At 46.5% G+C, this 13339-nt stretch overlaps 1 protein-coding gene and 1 non-coding gene across 3 annotated transcripts in view; one reads left to right on the forward strand and one right to left on the reverse strand.

The window, feature by feature from the left end:
* The window catches only part of NPC1 (NPC intracellular cholesterol transporter 1), a 54656-nt gene that overhangs the window by 39905 nt on the left and 1412 nt on the right, over positions 1-13339 (forward strand). For both annotated transcript variants that reach the window (XM_039218412.1, XM_039218420.1), the window contains exons 12-24: positions 2190-2379; positions 2809-2991; positions 3922-4036; positions 5661-5788; positions 5885-6025; positions 6939-7028; positions 7465-7652; positions 7978-8093; positions 8722-8851; positions 10178-10378; positions 11048-11279; positions 12259-12372; positions 13112-13274. In XM_039218412.1, the coding sequence (XP_039074343.1) occupies positions 2190-2379; positions 2809-2991; positions 3922-4036; positions 5661-5788; positions 5885-6025; positions 6939-7028; positions 7465-7652; positions 7978-8093; positions 8722-8851; positions 10178-10378; positions 11048-11279; positions 12259-12372; positions 13112-13274 (1991 nt within the window). The remainder of the gene's footprint in view (positions 1-2189; positions 2380-2808; positions 2992-3921; positions 4037-5660; positions 5789-5884; positions 6026-6938; positions 7029-7464; positions 7653-7977; positions 8094-8721; positions 8852-10177; positions 10379-11047; positions 11280-12258; positions 12373-13111; positions 13275-13339) is intronic.
* LOC120221217 lies at positions 1853-1956 on the reverse strand. The gene has a single exon (XR_005525759.1). It is a non-coding gene; the product is annotated as a U6 spliceosomal RNA (small nuclear RNA).

The following is a 13339-nucleotide window of genomic DNA, read 5'->3' on the forward strand; positions in this document are numbered from 1 at the left end:
ATACATTTCACCCATTAAAAGTGTGTAATTCAGGAGCTTTTGGTGTATTCACAGATACCTGCAACTGTCACCACAGCGAATTTTAGAATCTTTTTTTAATCTCAAAAAGAAACCCCCATCTCCTTTAGCTGTCACCCCTACCCCCCCATCCCCAGCCTCTCACCTCCCAGCCCTGTGCAAACATTAATCTGTTTTCTGTCTCCATACATTTTTGTATTCTGGATTTTTACATGAAGGGAAGAATAGGTGGACTTCTGTGTCTGGATTCTGGCACTTAGCGTGTTTCTAAGGTTCATCCAAGTGGTAACATGGATCAGCACCTCATCCCTTTTTATGGCTGTGTACTGCTTTATCCTATGGATATGCCACATTTGTATCCACTTATCATTTGATGCACTTTTGGGTGGTTCCTACCTTTTTGGCCATTAGGAATAATGCTGCTGTAGACCTCCATATTCAAGTTTCATGTGAGCTTCTATGTTTTCATTTCTTTTGGATGTACACCCCAGAGTAGAATTGCTGGGTCATAATGGTGATTCTTTGAAGAACTGCCAGACTGCTTTCCATGGTGGCTGCACCATTTTACATTCTACCAGCAGTGTGAGTTCTAATTTCCCCATGTCCTCGCCAATATTTGTTATCTGACCTTTTGAGTCTAGCCGTCTTTGTGGGTGTGAAGTGGTATCTCATTGTAGTTTTGATTTGTATTTCCCTGAAGGCTAATGATTTCAAGCATCTTTTTTGGTGCTTATTGGCCATTTGTATAACTTCCTTCAAGAAATGTCTATTCCTGTCTTTTGCCCATTTTTAACTGGATTATTTGTATTTTTATTATTAAATTGTAAGAATTCTTATGTATTCTACAAGCCTGCTATCAGCTCTATGATTTCTGGGTATTTGCTCCCAGTCTTTGGCTTGTTTTTTTTTTGTTTGTTTTGTTTTGTTTTCTTGATGGTGTCTACTGAAGCACAAGTGTTTAGTTTTGAAGTCTAGTTTTTCTAGTTTTTTGTTGTTCATACTCTCAGTGTCCTATCTGAGAAACCATTGCCCAATCCAAGGACATGGAGATTTATGCCTGGTTTGTTTGTTTATGTGTATTTATAATTTTTGAGAAAGAGAGAGAGACAGTGCAAGCAGGTAAGGGGCAGAGAGAGAGGGAGACACAGAATTGGAAGCAGTCTCCAGGCTCTGAACTATCAGCACAGAGCCCGATGTGGGGCTCAAACTCATGGACTGTGAGATCATGACTTGAGCTGAGGTTGGATGCTTAACAGACTGAGCCTCCCAGGTGCCCCTGGAGTTTTATATTTTTAGCTCTCACCTTTAGTTCTTTGATCCATTTGAGTTAATTTTCTTTATGTAACATGAGGGGAGAGTTTAATTTCATTCTTTTTTTGCATGTTGCTATCCAGTCATCCCAGACCATTTGTTGAATAGATTATTCTTTCTCTCATTGGATAGTCTTACCATCTTGTCAATATTAGGTGACCACAGATACCTGGTTTATTTCTGGACTCTGAGTTGTATGCCTCGGATCTTGAATTGTTATGTCTGTCCTTATGCTGACACCACACTGTCTTGACTACTGTTGTTTTGTAGAAAAGTGTGAAATCGAGAAGTGTATGTCCTCCACCTCTGTCCTTCTTTGAAAAACAAGGGGTTGCCTCTTCTGGGCACTTTGCAAATCCGTGTGAATTTTAGAATCAGCTTATCAGCTGAGGCTCATAGGGATTGCATTGAATCTGTAAATCAGCTTTTAAAAGTTTGTTCCACGAGCATATGTCTTTATCATAATATACTTTATGTAGAAATCTTTTTTAGTGAAAAAGAGACCATGAACCACCTTTTTAATTTTTTAACGGAACACTTCATGAATTTGCTTATCAGCTTTGCTCAGGGCCCATGTTGATCTTTTCTGGTTCATTCCAGTTTTAGTATATGTGGTGCCAAAGCCAAACCCTGTGAACCAACTTTTAAACTTGTTCTAAACGATTCAAGTGGTAGAAACTTCAGCATGTCTGGAATTTTGTACTCTGGGGTGTCTCACCTTCTAGTCTCCAGTGTAGAAAATTCTGATGTGGACACAGGTTAAGTAAACATGATTTTTGTGTCATAGAAGTTGGGAAGAAGTTTCTCACTTAGCTGTCACTGAGCTTTAACTAAAAATATAAAATTTGCTCACTCTTTAGGTTTATTAATTTTGTGAAAAACTACGAGAATCCAAATCTGACCATTTCTTTCACTACCGAGCGAAGTATTGAAGACGAACTAAATCGTGAAAGTAACGGTGACATTTTCACTGTTATAATCAGCTATGCCATCATGTTTCTGTACATTTCCATAGCCTTGGGGCACATCAAAAGCTGTAGCAGGCTTCTAGTAAGTGATGTGTGTGTGTGTCTTTGTTGGAAAGAAATGGCAGTGCATAGCATGATGTCTTATTTTTGCCTCTACTTAATCATAATTTATTTTGTTCAAAACTATTGTACATTCCCCTGTGTTTTAATTGTATGTAACATTTTTGTTTCCTGCATCTGTTTTCTCCAGTTCCAAGCCTTCGGTTTATTTTAAACTTACAATGTATTTCCCACAATCCAGTTTTTTCTAATTTGTCCATGCCATCAGCTAAGAATGGTCGCCCGTAAAACATGTTGTTAGGGAAGACCTAGAATATTTCTCATTTCTTCTCTCGAACTCAGGACTTTTAACTCCAAATCAGTTATACCCAAAAAGAGGTAAAACGTGAGGACCTTTTGGTCCTAAGACAAATGGTACTCTGACAGTTTGTGTCTTTGTCGCATGTCTCAGGTGGACTCTAAAATCTCCCTCGGCATCGCGGGGATCCTCATTGTGCTGAGCTCGGTGGCGTGCTCATTGGGCATCTTCAGCTACATTGGGATCCCCCTCACCCTCATTGTGATCGAAGTCATCCCATTCCTGGTGCTGGCTGTTGGGGTGGACAACATCTTCATTCTGGTCCAGGCCTACCAGGTATGTTTTCAGAGTCTCACAGAGCTGGGCATCTGACCAAGAACTGGGCTCCGTTCGTGGCTCTCCAGTTACATGCGGAGTATTTGCGAGGGTAGACGACAAGGAGGCTTTGTTTCCTTTTCTCTGTGTTGCCGATTGGTGTCCATATCTTGTTTGGGGCATTTCAAGACCAAGATGTTCACCCTTCTCTTTGGTTGGTGAAATAGATACAAAATGAAAATTCATGTTTTAAGTACGTATGTAAAAAAGGGCTCTCATGCTTGTGGAGAGTATTTTGGACGTGACTGTTATTAAAATCTCCAATAGTGTAAAAGAATCAAAGATTTGTCAGAAATGCCCGCTGATGGAGAAAATGGTCTCAGTCCATTTATTCTGTCCCAGTCCCCTTACTTGAAGACTCAGTGGCATGTAAGATTGTCGGGAATGGTCCAGCCACCTGCAGCCTACATTCCATGTGTTTTCTTGATAAGATGCTAAGTCTCTCCTTGAGCTTCTCACCTGTTACCTAGTGCAGGGGTTTAGTAATACCCAGATGAATTATCATGACAAGTTGTGGGTCTCCCATAAAATTTTATGTACAATAAATAGAAGCTACTAGGGGCGCCGGGGTGGCTCAGTCGATTAAGTGTCCAACTTCAGCTCAGGTCATGATCTTGCAGTTTGTGAGTTCAAGCCCCGTGTCAGGCTCTGTATTAACAGCTCAGAGCCTGGAGCCTGTTTCAGATTCTGTGTCTCCTCTCTCAGTCCCTCCCCCACCCACCCCTGTCTGTGTCTCTCTTTCAAAAAATAAATAAACATTAAAAAAAAAAAAAAACTACTAATCATTCTTCTTTACCAGGAGTTAAAGCAGCAAAGAGGTGGTGGTGTTATTTAGAAATTTTAACGGCCCTTATTTTGTTTTGTGTGTGTGTGTGTGTGTTTTTTTTTAAGCGAGATGAACATCTTCAAGGAGAGACTCTGGATCAGCAGCTGGGCAGGGTCCTAGGAGAAGTGGCTCCTAGTATGTTCCTGTCCTCCTTTTCAGAGGCAGTGGCATTTTTCTTAGGTAATCACTCTCTGAATTCTACCAGTCCTACAGTTTTCTGAGCCTGGGAGTAGAAGGATCTGGGCTGCTTGCTTGCTTGGGCTTTATTCTGTAACCAGAAAGCAGCAGAGCAGGCCACGGGGAAAACTGCTGGCCGTATCTGGGGTGTCGTTCTGGAAGTGTCCTCTTGCCCCTGGTGTTTCAGGACAGTGTTGATGTTGGGGTCTGGGGTGACAGGTACCTGGAACTCCTCTGCTGCTCCCCCTTTTTGGCACCTGTGGCCAATGTTGATCTGTGAAAAGGGCATTCTCACAGAGCCACACGGCACTCCAGAGTCCATGGCCGGTGGCCTGCAGCGTTCCCCCAGACAGCCTTCCACCTCTGTGCCCACAGAGCACTGGGGCACACGGGTGCACGGGCCGCTCCCCACTGTAGGCCAACAAGCTGCAGCAAAAGCCAGCGCTTTCAGGTTTCTTTCCTATGAAGAAGTCACCAGCCAGCCTTACTGGCAGGGCCACCTGCCCCTGTCTCTGCTGTGCAGTGACAGTAGGAAGAGAAAACTGAGCGCATCTCTGAGCAGGAGGCTGGGTTAGAATTGCCCCACGAGTCCAGAGAGAGATACGATTTGTAGGTCACAAATGGAAACGCCTCCTTGGGCTACAGGGTCACCGTACATGGGGCTGTTTGTTGGAGGGTCACTGAAGGTAGCCGTCTTTCAAGTCAGACACGCTAGTAGGCTGTTTTTCACTCCCACAAAGCAACGCACTTTGCCTCCTGCGGCCCTTATACTTCCTCTTGACGGATATAGGTGCAACGGTAGTTATTTGCTCTTCTTCCCCTTTTTTCAGCAAATCAGCTCAAGTGCGATGATAATAGACACTGTGCCTCAAGGCTGGAGTGACTTTGGGGGACAGTAGGAGCAGTGGGGTTGTGGCACGCAGAGGGCACAGGTCTAAAACAGGCAGTTACATGTTGCTGGCCCAGTGGCGCTGGGTCCAGTTTTCTTTTTCTTTTTTTTTTTTAAAGCAAAGCTGTGAATCTAGATTTTTGTGTAAGACCTCATTGTTAAATGCTGGCTATTCATATTTGTTAAATGCGGCTTTTCATCCTAAGATGGATTGGGCCACATGAGATACTGTGGATGCCAGTTTGAGTTCCTGGGTGTTAAGCTAGTACTTCTGACTTGTTGCGCCCTCAGTTGATTGTGACAGAAGTGGGAGACTAGCACTGTTGATGTAATAGCAGAGAGAAATACTGCTCTCTCTAGATCAAAGCATCAAAGGTACCGTAAGAAACGACCCATATTGGTGGTTCCGAAAGTTTAATGTGCATAGCTTTGCCCGGAGAGCCTCTCAAATAACAATCAAATTGGGTATCAATTCCCACTGTCCCCATTAAGTAGGATAGGGTTAGAGCATAGGAGCCCACATTTAACTCCCCAAGTGACTCCCCAAGTGAACACTGGGCTTACGGACTCGTTTCCAGTTCTGGTGTGACATCCACAGACTCGGGTGGCGGCGTGGGGGGCAAGGGTCTTCTCATGGCTGCAGCCTGCTGTCCCCTGACGCTGCCAGGCCCACAGGAGTGGAAGACTGCGTAGTCCTGTGCTGCGGGGCAGTGACGTGGCAGCTTCTGTCCCCTGCAGGAGCACTCTCAAAGATGCCAGCCGTCCACACCTTCTCTCTGTTTGCCGGGATGGCAGTCCTCATCGACTTCCTTCTTCAGATTACCTGTTTTGTGAGTCTCTTGGGGTTAGACATTAAGCGGCAAGAGGTAAGTTGTTAACAGGATTACAGTCTCCTAATTAGGGTCTAGAATGCGAGTGAAGCAGTGGGAGGGTGTGACCTTTGTTCCTCTTTGTCCTCTCAGAAGAACCGTCTGGATGTTCTTTGCTGTGTCAGAGGCTCTGAAGATGGAACTAGTGTGCAGGCTTCTGAGAGCTGCTTGTTTCGGCTCTTCAAGCACTCTTACTCTCCACTTCTGCTTAAGGACTGGATGAGACCAATTGTGGTAGGAGTTTGTCTGTGGTTTTCCTTCCCAAAATAGGTCTGTCATGCATTCTAAGAAACTGGTTTGCAGGGCTCCTGGGTGGCTCAGTTGATTAAGTGTCCAACCCTTGATCTGCATTCCAGTCATGATCTCATAGTTTATAAGACCAAGCCTTGAGTTGGACTCTGTGCTGACAGTATAGAGCCTGCTTGGGATTCTCTCTCTCCTTCTCTCTCTGCCTCTCCCCCCACTCTCTCTTTCTCAAAATAAATAAATAAATTTAAAAAGAAGAAGAAATCTGCTTGGCAAGGGAATTCCAACAGCTGCTAAGTATATTTGCAAAAGCAAATATATACAAATATATAAAATGTTTTTCTAGCTAGCTTTTAGCAGTCAACAAAAGCAAGTTTTTATTTTGATCTAATTATACATTCATAGAAAATTGCAAAGAGAGTACAGAGAAGGCCCAGTTTCTTCCTGTGGGTCTTACATAATTGCAGTTCAATGTCAAAACCAGGAATCTGATGTTGGTACAGTGTGTGCGTCTAGTTCTCAGTCATTTTATCACACGTGCAGATTCATAGAACCACTGCTACAGTCGACATATAGAAGTGCTCTGTCACAACACTCTCCCTTGTGCTCCCCTTCTAGGGTCACACACACCCCTCCCCACACCACCCACTGTCCCTAGTCCCCAGGAACCCCGCAAGAGCTTTTTGTCGTTTATGTACTAGATGTAGCCGACAGTGATCATCTCTCACTTCTCTACTCAAAGCACAAAAGTTAGTTTCCAATAATGGTAAAGTAACACTTAACATTTATCGAACACTTCATATTGGGCACTTGCTAAAAATCTAGATTACCCCCTGATTTTCTGTTCTTACTTTCTAATACGGTAAGCAGTCACTGCCTTATAACTCACTTTTCATTCCAGGTAGCAGTATTCGTGGGTGTTCTGTCATTCAGTATCGCGGTCCTGAACAAAGTGGAAATTGGATTGGATCAGTCTCTTTCAATGCCAGATGTAAGTTGCTGTCTCTTTCATCTTGTGTAACCAGTGGTATGAACACATTTTTCAAGACCTGCCTGCAGTTATTTCAAGCTAATGCCTGCTTCAAAATGCAAGTGCTGACAGGCTCTCCCGTGTTTGGAGAAAGCTGTGCCCGTGGGAGCCGTCTTCGTGATTTGAACTCTCAGGCAGCCCCCTGGGGAGCCAGAGAAGGCGAGCAGCAAGCCTTTTACCTTGTAAGGTGTCCTCTTGATGGTGGGCCAGCCAGGGGAGCACTGGGGTGCAGGGAGGGTGAGCAGAAGGGAGCTGGCTGGGTAGGAAACCCTGAATCTGAGCAGGGGGCATGTCAGCCAGCAGCCTCCAGCGCTCTCCTGATCCTTAGCCATCACCACGTTACTTCGTCATCATCAGAGTGTTCACACTCTGTCCTCTTCTTTGTTTATTTCTTCAGGACTCCTACGTGATGGATTATTTCAAGTCCCTCAAGTACCTGCATGCAGGTCCACCCGTGTACTTTGTCTTGGAGGAAGGGCACGACTACACCTCCCTGAAAGGGCAGAACATGGTGTGCGGAGGCATGGGCTGCAACAACGATTCCCTGGTGCAGCAGATCTTCAACGCGGCCCAGCTGGACAGCTAGTCAGTACCACCTGGTCACCTTGTACTGTCACAGAAGCAGCCAGAGTCCGCATGGGCCCGACATTTCTCACTGCAAATGGGTTTGCTTAGGAAGTTCATTGTTGCAAATCATGCTAACTCTAGCTTTACCTGAGCAAAAGCTTTTAAAGCATTAATTTACCAACTCCTATTCTGAAGTGTTTTCCATTAAGTGGTAATGAGATCTGTCTTTTGAGTGGGCAGCAGTGTAAAATCTAGAAAAAGAAGTTAGGTTTCAGAAAAAGGACTGACTCTGAAGACTTCCTCCCTGTGGAGGAAGTCAGTAACTTCTCCCCTTTTTCCTTAGTACCCGAATCGGCTTTGCTCCCTCCTCCTGGATCGATGATTACTTTGATTGGGTCAAGCCTCAGTCTTCTTGCTGTAGAGTCTACAACAGCACCGACCAGTTCTGCAACGCATCAGGTACTTTCATCTCCTTTTCCAGATCTTTCCCTTTTCTCTGAAGACTTTTGACATTATAATTTGAAACGAATCTACTTCACCTCGGGTTATACCTACGTATCTGCCAGCGCTGGGTCTCATGGCCTTCATCGTCATCCCTTCCCTTGGCCACTGTGTCTGAAGTGGCCTGTGTTCTTTTTCTCCCACCACCCACCACAGGGCTGCAGGCTACACAGGGCCCAGGCAGGGGCATCTCATGATAGGTACCTGGCCATAGTGTCTCACAGATGGGCCCCTCTTCTTTACTACTGTTGCCCTACGGTTAGGTTAGGAGTGTTGAGGTTGTCCTAGAATTTTCTTGATAAAAACGTGGAAGCCTTGGACTCTGACACCACCAACTGGGGTCATCCTCAAGGCAGAAACCTGCTTCAGGGAAGAAGGTTTGTACAGGCTGCCTCGGGTGAAGTTGGGAGCTGAGATGTATGAGACTCTGAAAATCACCTGTGCTGGAAATTTGGGATCTGGGAAAAGAATCTGGGATTCAGGAAAAGAATCCCCCTCATTTCTTTATCAGTGTCTTTAAATGTTTTAAAATAAAATCTGGAGACTCGTTCTACTCACCTGGGTCCCTCCTCTGTGCTTATGCTAGTGGCTGACCCTGCCTGCATCCGCTGCAGGCCCCTCACCCAGGAGGGCAAACAGAGGCCTCAAGGTGGAGACTTCATGAGATTCCTGCCCATGTTCCTTTCTGATAACCCGAACCCCAAGTGCGGCAAAGGGTAAGTGCCACTGTGCCACTCAGATACGTGCTCGCCTCCCGTAGCTACGCGCTGGACAGCCAGCGGTGGGGCTAGGCTCGAAGCAGTTGTGTGGGAAAGGTCTCTTTTCATTCCCCTCCCCGCCCTGTCCTTCTGTGAAAGCAGGGAAACCTAGAACACCTTTAGAGAAAACTCATCGTCATTTTCAGCTGAGTTCACCCTGGCTTGAGCGTTTGCTCCCTCCTCTTCTGTCCTGGCTGCATGGACGGGTGCAGAGCCCTGTGCAGGTGTCCAGCGGGGCAGAAGGGGAGGAGGGACATGAGGCATTTCAGCGTGTTCAGTTGTTTCTGTGGGTGCGGAAGACAGCATGTCTGGTAATGCCATCCGAGGTTAAGGTTTAGGTTGCGGTAGCCCCACCACTCTTCTCGCCAGCCTGTCTGGACACGAGGTGTGGGGCGTCTCACTCCCCCATCGAGCCACACAGCCAGCGCCCCGTGGAAGCAGCTTGTCTGGGCCCAGAAACCGGGAAGATGGCTGGATGTCCGGGGTGGGCTGATTTGGAACCTTTTGTGGGAGGAAGATGAGTGTCCATATGTATATTAGGTAAACCCTGGACTCCCCTGTTTTTCCTAAGAACATCTAATTTGACCAGAATCCCATCAGTTGGTCACATGTGTGTCATGTCTGTGCTTTGAGACCTATACTTGGCACTGTGTCTAAAAATAAGAATGAATCTTGCAGCTCGGTCTGCTTGCAGACTGAATGCCTTGGCCTACATAAAACAAATCAAGTATAGTCAGCTGTTAGGAAGGCAGCAGCCACCACTTATGGGACCTTCCAAGTGCCAGTCGTGTGCCATGCATCTCACCGACATTATTTCAGTGATTCCTCACACGGCCCTGGGAGTAGGTGGCAGTACACCTGTTGGCAGAGGACACTACAGCCCCGATTCCATAACTTTGCCCAGGGTTCCATGGCCAACACATGGCACCCCCAAAACCAGTCTCCTGGCCATCGACTCCGGGGCCCTGCCTTTCCTGCCTCCTGTTACCCAGCACTGCTGTGCAAATGCTGTACGAAAGCACATTCGATTGCAAGCAGAACCAGATAGAGAAACAACAGCCCTGTGTACCACAACGACCAAGAGCAGTAAAGACAAGCCAGTGTGAGAGAGAACAAGCTAAAACCTTCCTCGTTCCCTTTCAAGGGGCCTTCCCATCCCTGGACTTGACATTTGGCCTGAATTCTGAGCCCAGGGTCAGATGATCTCACTTAGCCTTGAGTGCTCAGGTTCTGCAGGTTCCATACAAGGTGAGGCTGTTTTGACACCACCGAGTCTTCTCTTAGGGGACATGCTGCTTACGGTTCAGCGGTTAACATCCTCGGCAATGACACGGCCGTTGGAGCCACTTACTTCATGACCTACCACACTGTGCTGCAGACCTCTGCCGACTTTACTGACGCCATGCGAAAAGCCAACCTCATCGCCAGCAACATCACCAAAACCATGGGCCTTGAAGGAAGTAATTACCGTGTGTTCCCATACAGGTAGTGTGAATTTTCTAGACCAGGGAGTTGTAGGTTAGAGCCCACACACTGGCGGCTCCCTTGGTGGGATGCGGATACTTAGCTTTCATTCTAACAACTTCTCCACCATGAGTGCAAGCACAGTGCATCAAGGGAAGTAGCATCTGGGCAAAGAGGGCCAGAATCCACAGCACCCACTGAGGTCTGCATGCTGGACACACAAAACTCAGTGTCTGGGCTGGCGCTCACGCTCTGAAAAAAGATGCCAGGGCGGGCGGGCACAGTACCCAGGGACCAGACTTCACGGAGAGGGCTGAGCTGGCGCTCCTGGCCAGGGACCGCCAGGTACTCCTCACTGCTGACTTCCTGGGACAGAGCCTTTATGGAGGTTTTTCTTTTTTGTTGGGGTGTTTTCCTTAGTAAGAGAGTATTTTAGGAGATACTGAATTTGGAAAATATGGAAAAGTAGAAGAAAGCAGTGATTTTTTTCCCCACCCCTGTGATCTCACTCGAAAGAGTTCCAACCTGTTCCTGACAGGACAGCCTGGTTTTCCGTGGAAGCGGGGGTGGGGTGGGGATTAGGAGGGGGATGGTCTGAGTAGTTTCAGTTTTGCAGTAGGGGCAGCATGAAAAGTAGAGCTTCCAGAAGCAAGAATGAGTTGCAACAGAACCTTCTTCTCTCTCCTCCAGTGTGTTCTATGTCTTCTACGAACAGTACCTGACCATTATTGATGACACGATCTTTAACCTCAGCGTGTCCCTGGGAGCCATCTTCTTGGTGACCGTGGTTCTCCTGGGCTGTGATCTGTGGTCTGCAGTGATCATGTGTGTCACCATCGCCATGATCTTGGTCAATATGTTTGGTGTCATGTGGCTGTGGGGCATCAGTCTGAACGCAGTATCCTTGGTCAACTTGGTTATGGTGAGTCCTGGTCCACTCAGTCTGTCCCTAACTCCCATGTCCCTTCCATGAACCGGTTCTTGGGGTAAAAGACCAAGGCCATCCCCTGCTCTTGGACAAGCGGGATGGGTGCTAGATGGAGTGAGGACGTGGGAGGTGCATAGGACAATGAAAATGGGACTTCCTTGTGTCACGAGGGTATTTTGCCTTTGATTCTTATTCTGAAGCATTTGAAAAAACATGTAGCCCAATGACAAGATTTCACTTTTTATTTAGAAAAATTACTCCTTCCCGATGGAATTCTTACCTAGTACCTTTTGCTTCTCAGGCAATGGCCAGGTGCTTTTTATTTATTTATTTACTTATTATTTTTATTTTTTCTAATGTTTTATTTATTTCTGAGAGAGAGAGGCAGCGTGAACAGGGGAGGGTCAGAGAGGGAGACACAGAATCCGAAGCAGGCTCCAGGCTCTGAGCTGGCTGTCAGCACAGAGCCCGACGCGGGGCTTGAACTCATGAACTGCGAGATCATGACCTGAGCCAAAGTCAGATGCTTAAGTGACTGAGCCACCCAGGCGCCCCTGCCAGGTGCTTTTTAATCATCTTGAAGATTGAGCGTTTGAGAAAGGATTAAAACAGAAAGTGTGTCTGTACTTAAGATATGAACTGTTATGGGGGGAAGTGGTAGTGAGGCCCAACTAAAGCAAATCTGGTGATCACGTGCTCACTCTTGGAGGGTGGGGATAACCTTAAGTGGGTTTAGCAAATCTGCTGTAGAAAACTGGAGCTCTGGGTGCTGGGCCTTGAGGGTCTCACGAGTCACCTAGTACAGCTTCAGTTGGTGTGATTGGGGACTGGTATATATGAAGTTAAAGGGGCCAGTGAGGGTACCCGAGCTGCCTGGGGTGCCCTGCAAACCACAGGTCCTGGGAGAAGAGGGCCAGCTTGCTTAGAATTTTCTATCACAAAAGGGTGTCCTCACGGAAGCACTTTTTTTCAGAGCTGTGGCATTTCCGTGGAGTTCTGCAGCCACATAACGAGAGCGTTCACAGTGAGCACGAAGGGCAGCCGTGTGCAACGGGCAGAAGAGGCGCTTGCTCACACGGGCAGTTCTGTGAGTAGCCTGGGTAGAGATTTCCACATAAAGTGCCCAGCTCCTCAACTGAGTGCTTCTCAGCAACTATAAAATTCACTAGGGAAAACAGGATTTGAATCCTATAACGACAGCCAAGGATAGGTTTTCCAGGCATTTCACAAAATAGCTATATACTGAAATTCTTTATAACTGTTCCCATTGGTGAATCCTTTGTAGACAGTGAAGCAGGAAAAGAACCAAGAGGTTCGGTTTGAGGGCCGGAAGGCCTTTCCACATAAGACACAGGCCGGCCATGTGTTGACAAGCGAGGGGAGCAGTCACACTCAGAGCCCAGCCTGCGATTAGTAGTTCAGGCCCAGAATCTTCTTAGGTCAACTCCACGGCCTGCTTCAGCCTATCAGCCAACTACTTTGCCGCCATAGAAAATACTGTTACAGAGGAACAACTAACTCTGTTTTATAACAGTTTTAGATACTCAGTTGTGTTCACCTAAAACTGTAAGGAAATCTCTGTTTAAAGACAGAATCCAGGATCTACGCAGGATCCACACATTTTACCCTTACTTACACCTTTTTTTTCAGGCCCATGAGCAGCAAATCAAACAATTTCAGGTAGAATGTAATACTTCTTTTAAGTCTGAAAGCTGGGGTTCGACCCCCACCCCTGTTGCTTTGGGCCTTGTCCATCCAGAAATCCTTATGTAAGGAAATGTGGAATTAGAGTAGGTTGGTGCTTTCTAAACCCCTGTCTCTTTCAGGTGTTCAGTGGAATCACACTAACAAAATTTGGAGGGATTGTGGTGTTGGCCTTTGCCAAATCTCAGATTTTCCAGATATTTTACTTCAGGATGTATTTGGCTATGGTCTTACTGGGAGCCACTCACGGCTTGATCTTCCTCCCGGTCTTACTCAGCTACATAGGTAAGTGTTCTTGTTCTCAAATGGGTACAGGGAGTGTGCTACTAAAGGAAAAGAAAGATCTAGAA

The sequence above is a fragment of the Hyaena hyaena genome, unplaced genomic scaffold (assembly GCF_003009895.1).
Source record: "Hyaena hyaena isolate Hyena2069 unplaced genomic scaffold, ASM300989v1 scaffold_14, whole genome shotgun sequence".
NCBI lineage: Eukaryota > Metazoa > Chordata > Mammalia > Carnivora > Hyaenidae > Hyaena > Hyaena hyaena.